Source organism: Lithobates pipiens, unplaced genomic scaffold, assembly GCF_037356315.1.
Source record: "Lithobates pipiens isolate NorthernLeopardFrog02 unplaced genomic scaffold, aLitPip1_a1.2 Scaffold_22, whole genome shotgun sequence".
Taxonomy (NCBI): Eukaryota; Metazoa; Chordata; class Amphibia; order Anura; family Ranidae; genus Lithobates; species Lithobates pipiens.
Window position 1 is genome coordinate 5,625,806 of NW_027507784.1, and position 13,065 is coordinate 5,638,870.

General features: G+C 47.4%; 1 protein-coding gene across 4 annotated transcripts in view; it reads right to left on the bottom strand.

Moving 5' to 3' along the window:
* Positions 1-13,065, bottom strand: part of LOC144000345 (uromodulin-like) — a 70,808-nt gene that overhangs the window by 9,125 nt on the left and 48,618 nt on the right. For all 4 annotated transcript variants that reach the window (XR_013278218.1, XM_077494138.1, XM_077494137.1 and 1 more), the window contains one exon: positions 12,237-12,333. Coding sequence is in view for 3 of the 4 variants with exons in the window: in XM_077494138.1 (XP_077350264.1) it covers positions 12,261-12,333 (73 nt within the window). In the remaining variant the exon portion in view is untranslated. The remainder of the gene's footprint in view (positions 1-12,236; positions 12,334-13,065) is intronic.

Below are 13,065 nucleotides of genomic sequence, written 5' to 3' on the forward strand. Positions count from 1 at the left end.
TAGAGGAAAAAAATAGATAACAGGTCAAAGGTATATAGATTGTATTATTTACCAATTACATCAGATAATCAAAACTTTAGTAGCCTGAGTACCGCTGATTAGTCCAACCGTTCGCCACTTAGCGACCGCCCACAATGTACTGCGGATGGGCGGCTGTTGTAGGTAAAGTGAAGTACCCGTATGTCACTGCCTACTTCTGGGCTTCGGTTGGCACACACTGTGATTGTACGCAGGGGAAACATGTCAGCAAGTCCTGGCCAATGATCAAAGATTCACGGCTGGGACCCACTGATCGGCTGTGTCCAATCACAACCCAGAGCTCTGTGCTGGTCAACAACACAGAACTGTGCACAGAGGGAACAATTTGTCAGTTTCTCATCCAGTGGCAGCGCCCGGGTGCCACTGGGTGAGTCCAGTCCATTAGGAGCGCCTAGGCGCCACTGGATAGGTCCAGTCCATTGGGGTGTCCGGGAGCCACTGGATGAGACCGTGTCCATTAGGGGTGCCTGGGCGCCACTGGATGAGTCCAGTCCATTAGGAGCGCCCGGGCACCACTGGATAGGTCCAGTCCATTGGGGTGTCCGGGAGCTACTGGATGAGTCCAGTCCATTGGGGTGCCTGGGCGCCACTGAATGAGTCCAGTCCATTAGGGGCGCCACCCCCTCTCTACTCCTCAACCCCCTATATGCAGTGGATAGATTCATGCATAGCATGAATCTATCCACAGCCGCCGCCCCCCTATTCATGTGTCCGGCTCCTCTGGGGGCGCCGGTCGCATGAATTACAATGGCGGGGGGGTGTTTTTTTTTTTTAACCAGTTCAATACTATATACTAATATACACCTTCCTGCCCAGACCAATTTTCAGCTTTCAGCGCTGTCGCACTTTGAATGACAATTGCGCGGTCATGCTACACCGTACCCAAACTAAATTTTTATCATTTTGTTCCCACAAATAGAGCTTTATTTTGGTGGCATTTGATCACCTCTGGGGTTTTTATTTTATGCTAAACAAGTACAAAAAAGATCGAACATTTTGAAAAAAAAAACCTTTGTAAATAAGTAGGTTTTCTCCTTCACTGATGAGCACTGATTGGGCTGCACTGACAGGCACTGATAAGGTGGCACTGCTGAGGTGGCACTGATGAGGTGGCACTGGTGGGCACTGATGATGGGCACTAATATGCAGCACTGATGGGGCATTGATAGGTGGCATTGATAGGTGGCACTGATATGCAGCACTGATGGGTACACATAGGTGGCACTGATGGGCACTGAAAGACAGCACTGATGGGCACTGGTAGGTGTCTCGGATGGGCACTGATAGGTGGCATGGATGGGCATGAATGGGCACTGATAGGTGGCACTGATATACACCAATGGATGGCACTGATGGGCATCACTGATTGGCAAGCATTATGGTTTGGCACTGATTGGCATCCATCGTGGGCACTGATTGGCATCCATTGTGGGCACTGATTGGCATCCCTGTTGGCCATGGGTGGCATAGCTGGTGGTGACTAGTGGTGGGCATCCCTTGAGGTCCTGGTGGTGTCCCTGGTGGTCCAGTATATTGGTTTATTATAGCAACCGGGGGTTGGTGGGTTTCATGAGGTCTCTGCAAGGTATGTGAGACTTCATACAGGTATAAAACACAGGTTCCTCTAGAATATTCCCTTCTCTAGATGTGTATTGAAGGACAAAAATAGGACACAAGTGTACGGAATGTTGGATGGTTTACTCATCACCATATATAATGTACAACAAGAGCAACCAATCAATGATATGATCATCACATTATATTGTACAAGTATAAAATAATCCACAGGACTTCCACCATTGTGATCTGATAGAAGAAGAAAACACTTACTAGGAGTGGTGGGCCCTGGACTTGAAAAATAGAATAAATGATATAAAATTAATAAATATTATCAAACACATTGAGATGATTCATTGTTACTGGTTGGACTCTAAAATCTGAGGGTTGGATATTTGGGATCAAAGCAAGTGTGATAATCACTGTAGGCCTTCATGGACCCCCCCAACTCATCCCTAACAATTTCCTAAATGTGATGATTATTATAGTACAACTTACACGCTTTTGCTATTCTTTTGAAAAATGGCCATGCTGGCCAACTTCCGGTATGGTGGTCCCACTTTTGACCTCTGGGACCTATGAAGTCTCTCCAGAGTCTCCCGCGCATGCACTTTCATGTTTAGAACTACAACCTTATATGCAGCCATAGCCAGGGCCAAAAACACAGGCAGAGCAAGAGCGGCACAGCGCCAAAGCCTCTCGAGAATGGTTCGCCATAAGGTTGGCAGAGGCAGAGCAAGAGTGGCACACCACCAAAGCCTCTCAAGAATGGTTCGCCATAAGGTTCGCAGAGGCAGAGCAAGAGCGGCACAGCGCCAAAGCCTCTCGAGAATGGTTCACCATAAGGTTGGCAGAGGCAGAGCAAGAGTGGCACAGCACCAAAGCCTCTCGAGAATGGTTCACCATAAGGTTGGCAGAGGCAGAGTGAGAGTGGCACAGCGCCAAAGCCTCTCGAGAATGGTTCACCATAAGGTTGACAGAGGCAGAGCAAGAGCGGCACAGCACCAAAGCCTCTTGAGAATGGTTCACCATAAGGTTCGCAGAGGCAGAGCAAGAGTGGCACAGCACCAAAGTCTCTTGAGAATGGTTCACCATAAGGTTCGCAGAGGCAGAGCAAGAGCGGCACAGCGCCAAAGCCTCTCGAGAATGGTTCGCCATAAGGTTGGCAGAGGCAGAGCAAGAGTGGCACAGCGCCAAAGCCTCTCGAGAATTGTTCGCCATAAGGTTGTGGCTTTTAAATGGGAGACTCCAATGAGACTTCATAGGTCCCAGTGGCCACAGGGGGCATCCACATACCTGACGATGGCCATCATGGTCAGGGCACAGTTTTGCCTTGTACACACGGTCAGAAATTCTGCCGGAAAAGGTCCGATTGGATTATATTGTCGGAAAATCCGATTGTGTGTGGGCTCTACTGGACTTTTTCCATCGAAAATACCGACGTAAAAAAAAAAAAAATTGGGAGCAGGATCTCAAATTCTCCAACAAAAAAATCCGATCTGACTTTTTCTGATCGTTTGTAAAGAATTCTGATGGGACAAAGTGCCATGCATGCTCAGATCAAATTATGAGACCAAAGCTGTTGGCTACTAGCCGCAACGTAGTCCCGTTGTAATGAACGAATGTAATCACGTTCCGAACGATCAGATTTTCTGACAACTTTGTCCGACCGTGTGTATGCAACACCAGTTTAGGACAAAATCCATCGGAAAAAATCAGACGGATTTTGTTGTCAGAATGTCCGACCGTGTGTATGGGGGCTTAGTAGACATGTGCGATTCGTTTCGTATGAATCTCAAATTCGTACAAATTTCCCAAAATTCGTACGTTCAGAAGGATCCCAAATACGAATTGCCGTGCGTCCGAATTCTGTACGCAATACAAACTTTTGTTTCCGAATTTCGGATCAGTTGTCGTCGCATCGACGACTCAGTCATTATGCTTATTATGAGGGGCTCCCACCATCCCTGTGCTATGCTGACTTCCTCCTGGGGCTGCTTACTATGAGGGGCTCCCACCATCCCTGTGCTATACTGACTTCCTCCTGGGGCTGCTTATTATGAGGGGCTCCCACCATACCTGTGCTATGCTGACTTCCTCCTGAGGCTATACCTCTGCTGTGCTCATTATGAGGGATTTCCACCATTCCTGTGCTGTACTGACATACTGAGCACAGCAGGGGTACAGCCCCAGGAGGAAGTCAGCACAGCACAGGGATGGTGAGAGCCCCTCATAATGAGCACAGCAGAGGTATAGCCCCAGGAGGAAGTCAGCATAGCACAGGGATGGTGGGAGCCCCTCATAATAAGCAGCCCCAGGAGGAAGTCAGTATAGCACAGGGATGGTGGGAGCCCCTCATAATAAGCAGCCCCAGGAGGAAGTCGGCATAGCACAGGGATGGTGGGAGCCCCTCATAATAAGCAGCCCCAGGAGGAAGTCAGCATAGCACAGGGATGGTGGGAGCCCCCCATAATAAGCAGCCGCAGGAGGAAGTCGGCATAGCACAGGGATGGTGATGATGATGAGGGGCTCCCACCATCCCTGTGCTATGCTGACTTCCTCCTGGGGCTGCTTATTATGAGGGGCTCCCACCATCCCTGTGCTATGCTGACTTCCTCCTGGGGCTATACCTCTGCTGTGCTCATTATGAGGGGCTCCCACCATCCCTGTGCTGTGCTGACCTCCTCCTGGGGCTGTACCCCTGTTGTGCTCAGTATGTCAGTACAGCACAGGAATGGTGGAAATCCCTCATAATGAGCACAGTAGAGGTACAGCCCCAGGAGGAAGTCAGCATAGCACAGGGATGGTGGGAGCCCCTCATAATAAGCAGCCCCAGGAGGAAGTCAGCATAGCACAGGGATGGTGGGAGCCCCTCATAATAAGCAGCCCCAGGAGGAGCAGGCGAAAACTGGACCAGCGGTGCATGGCAGACAATCCGCTTCTCTCTTTCTCATCTAATGAAAATTCATATTTCGGATAGGAAATTCTTCAACGGAATTTCGTATTTCGGATAAAAACCAAACTTCCATCAGCATCGACTGTCATATTGAGGTATATTTTTGCCTTTAAATTCATCGTAACGAATGTTCATACAAATTAACGAACCTAACGGCAATTCGTATTTTGTACGAAATGAAACGGAATTTCAGACAGGAAACGCGAAGTACGGATTAATTTTAATATGAACCGTAACAGAACAGAACGAAACAAATTTATTGACGGCGCCCATGTCTAGGGCTTAGTGGAGTAGGAAGAGAATAAAATGATGTTAAAAGCAAAGCAAGCGCGTGTAAGTCACACTATCACATCTTATTTTGAAGCCCTGGCTTTAATGTGACTTTAACCTCATGCCCTAGGCCAGTGATGGCGAATCTCGGCGCCCCCAGATGCTTTGGAACTACATTTCCCATGATGCTCATTCACTCTGCAGTGTAGTTGAGCATCATGGGAAAGGTAGTTCCAAAACATCTGGGGTTCGCCGTCACTGCCTTAGGTGCTCAATCCCAATCTAAATGTCATAGTATACAGCTTGGCCGGCAACTGGAACCACAGACGGGCTCATTTGAAAGTAATCATCTAATCTTGTCCATAAAGGCAAGACAATTGTAGTACAATTTGTTTTTTTTACTGGAAACAATGTATCCAAAAAAGCAAAAGGAAACAAATGAATCAAAAAAAGAAAAGAAAAACCCCAAAAAACGAAAGAACTGAAAACAAAAAAAGGATAGCCATGATCCTAGTCCCAGAGTGCAGCCGTAAGGTCTGTGGATGTTGTTGAGACAAAACTTTAGATAGTTGATGCTATGAGGGTTTAAGCTGCTCATATCAGAGAACCAACAGCAGGAGAAGGGTTCTAGGACCCCAGCATCTCTACCAGCACTTATGGCAGGAGAAGGACTTTAGGACCCCAGCATCTCTACCAGCACTTATGGCAGGAGAAGGACTTTAGGACCCCAGCATCTCTACCAGCACTTATGGCAGGAGAAGGACTTTAGGACCCCAGCATCTCTACCAGCACTTATGGCAGGAGAAGGACTTTAGGACCCCAGCATCTCTACCAGCACTTATGGCAGGAGAAGGACTTTAGGACCCCAGCATCTCTACCAGCACTTATGGCAGGAGAAGGACTTTAGGACCCAGTATCTCTACCAGCACTTATGGCAGGAGAAGGGTTCTAGGACCCCAGTATCTCTACCAGCACTTATGGCAGGAGAAGGACTTTAGGACCCAGTATCTCTACCAGCACTTATGGCAGGAGAAGGGTTCTAGGACCCCAGTATCTCTACCAGCACTTATGGCAGGAGAAGGACTTTAGGACCCAGTATATCTACCAGCACTTATGGCAGGAGAAGGACTTTAGGACCCCGTATCTCTACCAGCACTTATGGCAGGAGAAGGACTTTAGGACCCAGTATCTCTACCAGCACTTATGGCAGGAGAAGGACTTTAGGATCCAGTATCTCTACCAGCACTTATGGCAGGAGAAGGACTTTAGGACCCAGTATCTCTACCAGCACTTATGGCAGGAGAAGGACTTTAGGACCCCAGTATCTCTACCAGCACTTATGGCAGGAGAAGGGTTCTAGGACCCCAGTATCTCTACCAGCACTTATGGCAGGAGAAGGACTTTAGGACCCAGTATCTCTACCAGCACTTATGGCAGGAGAAGGGTTCTAGGACCCCAGTATCTCTACCAGCACTTATGGCAGGAGAAGGACTTTAGGACCCCGTATCTCTACCAGCACTTATGGCAGGAGAAGGACTTTAGGACCGAGTATTTCTACCAGCACTTATGGCAGGAGAAAGACTTTAGGATCCAATATCTCTACCAGCACTTATGGCAGGAGAAGGACTTTAGGACCCCGTATCTCTACCAGCACTTATGGCAGGAGAAGGACTTTAGGACCCCGTATCTCTACCAGCACTTATGGCAGGAGAAAGACTTTAGGATCCAATATCTCTACCAGCACTTATGGCAGGAGAAGGACTTTAGGACCCCGTATCTCTACCAGCACTTATGGCAGGAGAAGGACTTTAGGACCCCGTATCTCTACCAGCAGGTCACATGGGCCTATATAAGGAAGTCTGCTAGTGTCTACATTTGCTGTTTGATCTTTGGCTCCTCCAATGTGTTATCTTCGTGATAGTCCTGTTCTTGTGTCTCCTGTTACTGACCCGGCTTGTCCTTGACCGGTCTCCTGTTTGCTTCCTGTCTTCGACTCCAGCTATCCACCTGACCACGTCTGCTCTGATACCAACCCGGCTCATTATTTTATGTCAGCTCACCAGCTGTACTCTGTAACCTCCTGCATGCAGTCCAGCAGGTGACCTGTGCTTCTTTGGGCCTGACCTTTCATGTTTTCACCCTCAGGGGCGTCTGGAAGTTAGCCGGAAGGGAAGCCCTCTCTCTCCATTGGCCTGCAGTACCAGGTACGTGATAGCTCACTTGATACTGGCCTGAGCCTCCTGATGAAGGAAGTGATTGGCTCTTCCAAAATGCGTCTCGTGTCTACACTGTGTTCAACCATCTCTGATGTTTGCTCTTGGCAACCATGCCCCCCCCCCCCCCCACACACACACACATGGCAGCTATCTCTGGCACTATTTTAGGCTCTGAACACCACAGCATTCTTAGTGGCCGGAGCCACTGCCTCGGTTCCCAAGGCTACACAGCAGGCAGTGTTCTCCGAATGGCAATGAGCTGCTCCTCATTTCCACCTGTCAGTGGAATAGGAGAACTTTGGCTTCATTCCCTGAGCTGCTTGTTGTATCCTCCTGGCAGCAAAACATGGCTCGGCTGCACGAATCGCCGCCATGTTATGTTGGTACCCAGGGCCGTCTTTAATATTGATTGGACCCTGGGCAAAATTTTTCTTGGGCCCCCCCCCCCCCCCAACATGAAATGTCCTTCTCCACCTACTCTGAGACATACAATAAATAGCAGCTAGACTTAAAATCAGTTTTCTGTATCAAATCAGGCAGCGATTGCGATTGGTTGCCAGCAGTTACAGCATATCATTACTGCTTACTGACTGGTTGCTAGAGGTTACAGCACACATTACGGATCACTGATTAGTTGCTAGAGGTTACAGCACATCGCCTCCTCACAGCAGGGGAGCATGATATACATAGGAATGCCACCTTTATTTACATATAAATGCCTATTTACTTAGTATTGTCGCCACTATTTACATACGAATGCCGGTTATTTACATGTAAATACAGGGTCTGCGGGTGAGTCACCTGTACACAACAATAGGGCAGAGCTGGGCAGCATTAGTACCAGCTCTTCACAGTGAGATATCAGGACACAGCACAGGACTAAAACTTCAAGGGACAAGGGAATTTAAACCTGGATAGTTGACAAGAATGAGGCAGCTGTTTTGGGCCCCACAACAATGACAGGGCCCCTTTTGCCCTGCCTTAAAGCGGGAGTCCGCCGGGAGTTCCGCCGTTTTTTTTTTTTTTTTTAAAGCCAGCAGCTAGAAATACTGCAGCTGCTGACTTTTAAAATAAGGACACTTACCCGCCCAGCGCGCCCGCGATGTCGGCACCCGAAGCCGATCTCTCGATCGTCTCTCGGGTGCTGCCGCCGCCATCTTGGGTATGGGAATCAGGAAGTGGAGCCTTTCAAGCTTCATTTCCCGCGTTCCCTACTGCGCATGCGCGAGTCGCGCTGCGCAATAAGGATGGTCCCCGCTGCCTCTGGGATCTGTGTGTTTCCCAGCAGACAGCGGGGGACCTGCGCAAAGGGGCGTAGATTCTGCGGAAAGGGGCGTAGATTCTGAGGATATCTATGCCGGAAGTGGGTGCAGATACCTGTACTGTACAGGTACCTGCACCCCCCTCCCCCCTGAAAGGTGCCAATTGTGGCGCCGGAGGGGGGGGGAGGATTCCAATGAGCGGAAGGTCCACTTTAGGGTGGACCTCCGCTTTAAAGACGGCCCTGTCGGTACCATAGACAGCCACTAATAAAAAAGCCATAAATCCCCTATTTTGTAGACAATATAACTTTTGCGCAAACCAATCAACATAAGCTTAAAGCTATTTTTTTTTTGCTTTTTTTTACCAAAAATATGTAAAAGAATACGTATCGGCCTAAACTGAGGAAAAAAAAATGTTTTTTTTTTATATTTTTGGGGGATATTTATTATAGCGAAAAGTAAAAAATATTGTTTCTTTTTCAAAATTGTCGCTCTTTTTTTTTTTGTTTATAGCGCAAAAAATAAAAACCCCCAGAGGTGATCAAATACCACCAAAAGAAAGCTCTAGTTATGGGGGAAAAAAAGGACGTCAATTTCATTTGGGAGCAACGTCGCACGACCGCGCAATTGTCAATTAAAGCGACACAGCGCCGAATCGCAAAAAATGCTCCGGTCTTTGGGCAGCCAAATGGTCCGGGACTGAAGTGGTTAACTGACTATTTAGGACCAGGACTTCCTGTACCACTCATTTTTATTGCACAGTTTGGGCTGTTACAGGAAGTGGAAAAAAACACTGGACCTACTGGCAGGATCATTGGGTAATAAAACTATTTCAGTCTTTTTTATTTTATGGCGCAAACAATAAAACCCCCCGGAGGTGACCAAATACCACCAAAAGAAAGCTCTATTTGTGGGGGAAAAGGGATACAAATGTTGTTTGGGTGCAGCGTTGCATGACCGCGCAATTGTCAGTTAAATAATGACCTGCTCATGAAGTGGGGTAAATCTTCCGGGGGGTCAAGTGGTTAAAAATGATAATACCAAAATTATTACGTGTTGTACAATGACTCCAGCGTTGTTTCTATTCCTTCTTGCTGGAGGCCACCATTTTGCTGAAGCCCGAAGTCCCTGAACAGCAGTAAATCTTAAGGCGGTCGGTAGATCTGCCTCTAGTGACTGATTTTCAGCACAATGCCAAAAATGGAGATCAACTGAGCATGTGCAGAGCAGGGTGAGACATCGCATTACCGGATTTTAACCGGCTTCAGCCCAGGAAGATTTTACCCCCCTTCCTAACCAGAGCACTTTTTGCGATTAGGCACTGCGTCGCTTTAACTGACAATTGCGCGGTCATGTGACGTGGCTCCCAAATAAAATTGATGTCCTTTTTTTTCCCCCACAAATAGAGCTTTAGTTTGGTGGTATTTGATCACCTCTGCGGTTTTTATTTTTTGCACTATAAACAAAAAAATGAGCATACATTTTGAAAAAAAATACAATATTTTTTACTTTTTGCTATAATAAATGTCCAAAAAAATAAAAATAAATATCTTTATGAGTTTAGGCCAAAATGTATTCTTCTAAATATTTTTAGCAAAAAAAAAAAAAATCACAATAAGCTTATATAAATTTGGTGTGCGCAAAAGTTATAGCGTCTACAAAATAGGAAGGATAGATTTATGGCATTTTTATTAAATATTTATTCTCTACTAGTAATGGTGTCGATCTGCAATTTTTAGCGGGACTGCGACATTGCAGGGGACAGATGGAACACTTTTGACACTTTTTTGGGACCGGTGACATTTTATACAGTGATCGGAGCTAAAAAAATACCCACTGATTACTCTATAAATGTCACTGGCAGGGAAGGTGGTAACACTAGGGGGCGATCAAGGGGTTAAGTGTTCCCTGGGGAGGTGTTTCTAACTGTGAGGGGAGGGGACTGACTGTATAAGGAGGAGGAGACAGATCGCTGTTCCTAATCACTAGGAACAGCAGATCTCTCTCTCTCTCTCCTCCCCTGTCCCAACGATCTGTTTACTTTGACAGATCCCTGTTCTGGCTCTCTGTGAAGCGTTCGTGGGTGGCCGGCGGACATTGCAGCCGCTGGTACGTGCCCCTGGCGTGTGCCCCCCTATAGCTTCTTAAAGCAGCCGTCATACAATGTCAGCGTCCTGCACAGCCGTGCCAACCTGCCGCAGTACAACTGCGGTGGCTGGTCGACAAGAAGTTAAACCCCCAAAGACTAAACTTTCACCTGAACCATGGGGCTGATTTCTCTGATTCCATCCAGTTCCGTGCGCAAATATATTTACGTCTTTGAATGAATGAATAACTTGTATAGCGCTACATATGCGAACTAAATCGCCTCAGAGCTCTTTTCCCGCCAGTGTCCGTCTGGGTCTTCGGAGGAGATGGGTCTTGAGCTTCTTCCTGAAGGCCAGATGGTTTTCTTTCCCGAGCGGATGTCCGCGGGTAGAGCGTTCCATAGGCGTGGTCCTTGGACTGCGAACCTTCGCTCGCCTTTTCATTTGTAACGGGTCTTGGGGATGTGGAGGAGGTTCTGGTTAGTTGACCCCGGAGAGGGCACGACCTGGGGGTGTAGTGCTTTATTTTGTTGCAGAGGTATTGCGGGGCTTTTCCTTGTGTACATTGGTGAGTGAGGCAGAGGGTCTTGAATGTAACTCGGTCCTTCACGGCTAGCCAATGGAGGGTCCTCAGGGATAGGGTGATTGATTCCCATGGGTTTTTTTTTTTCCAGTTACCGGTTTGGCTGCTGTGATCTGGATGATTTGTAGACTTAAAATTTGGTATTTTGGAAGTCCTAGTTAGAGGGAATTTGCGTAGTCGAGTCAGGAATGGATGATTGTTCCAACTTAGTTCATAGTTAGTAAGGTTGAATAAAGACATCAGTCCAACCTGAGTGAGTGTCTACTATTGTCCCTATCCCTGTACACTCAGTCCCTACCCTCAAGCAGCCCACAATCCAAGGTCCCCATTCATATACTGGGGCCAATTTTGGACAGAAGCCAATCAGCCTACCTGCACGTCTTTGGATTGTGGGAGTAAACCAGAGTATCTGGAGGAAACCCACACAGGCACAGGGAGAACATGCAAACTCCAGGCAGGTAGTGTCATGGTTGGGATTTGAACCAGTGACCCTTCTTACTGCTAGGTGAGAGTGCTAACCACTACACCACTGTGCCGGCAACTTCTGCTGCTGTATCTCTTTCCGGGATGAAGGGGACGAGTCTACGCAATAAACGAAGAAGGTAATGGGATCCTCTGACTACTGATCCTATTTGTGGATCCATCGTCATATCTGAGACAAAGATGACTCCGAGGTTTTTGGCTTTAATGCTGCGGGTGATGGGTTGTCCGAGGATGGTGAGTGGTGTGGGCATTGTGCCAGGGTCCTTGTTTCGGTTTGCGTAGAGGAAGAGGAGTTCTGTTTTGGATTTGTTGAGTTTGAGGGAGCTCTCCGTCATCCAATCGTCGATCAATGAGAGACAGTTTTCCAGTGCCTGGTATTGGTCTTTTTTGTTGGTGGTGCGCAGGTAGAGTTGGATGTCATCCGCGTAGTGCTGATGATTTTGATGAGTTACTATTTCCAATATCACTGGATATTGTGTTCTAAAGGATGCCCATCTAAAAGATGTTAGAAATTATCAACACCTCCCGATCCCTATCAGAGTTCCCCTTTCATCCCTCTTCCTGCTCACTGATTGGTCCATGTCCTAATCTATTTTACATTGTAGAGAAATTAGTGATGTCCGGGAGACATACAACAACCTCCTGTGTCCAAGTCCTCTGCCCTCCTGGAATAACATCTGTTCTAGAAGGAGTTTTGGTGCTATGGGATCATTTGGGTCTTTTCTCAGGAAACAGATAAAAATCATCAAGCATAAAATAATAAGAATCCAAACACAAGTTTACCTGATCGTCTAATCGGTCCAATATTTATAGGATCTGAGGAATCATAACCCTTGGAGAATCCAATTCCATCACTGGGGCTCCCTGCTCTGGAGCAGACCTGGAAACAAACAAGACCATTAGAGTGATTCTAAAAGTTACTCATTTTTATCCTAATGCATTTCCTGCACGGAGGTAAAAAAAATGTTTCACTAGTAGTATACCCTCACCCCCTTTATATTTACCCAAGTCCTATCTCGATCCAGCAATGTGCCCATCTGCAGCGCCACTGGTCTCTCTCTCTCTCTCTCTCTCTCGCTCTCTCTCTCCTCACAGGCTCAGAGATAGCAGAAGGAACCAATGGCTCTTGCTGCTGTCAATCAAATCCTGTGAGGAGGGACCGGAGGTGGGGGCCGAGCCACATTGTGTGTGTGTGTGTGTGTCTATAGATGCACAAAGCCCAACTCATCAGTGAGCCCACCAGTGTACCACCATAGGAAGCAGCTGCCGATGGTGACATACACAGAGATGAGGAGGCTCCAAAATCACTGGAGGGGTTTAAACAGTTAAAAACGGGGCAAATTTTTGGAGATGTTACGGCTGGGAAGTCTACAATATTTGGACGGCGATTGGATTTGAGGCTGAGAGGACAGGTCAGGGGCCAGGATCACACCGAGTACCCTGACATGAGGGGAGGGACTGATAGTTATTATTCACATTGATCATGCACCTTGCAGTGCAGCACATTCACAACTTTATTTAAAATATCATTGTATCAGTGGTGGACCATCCATAGGGGGTGCACGGGCACCACCCCACCCCATGCAGTCACAAAAAAAAAAAAATAATTTTA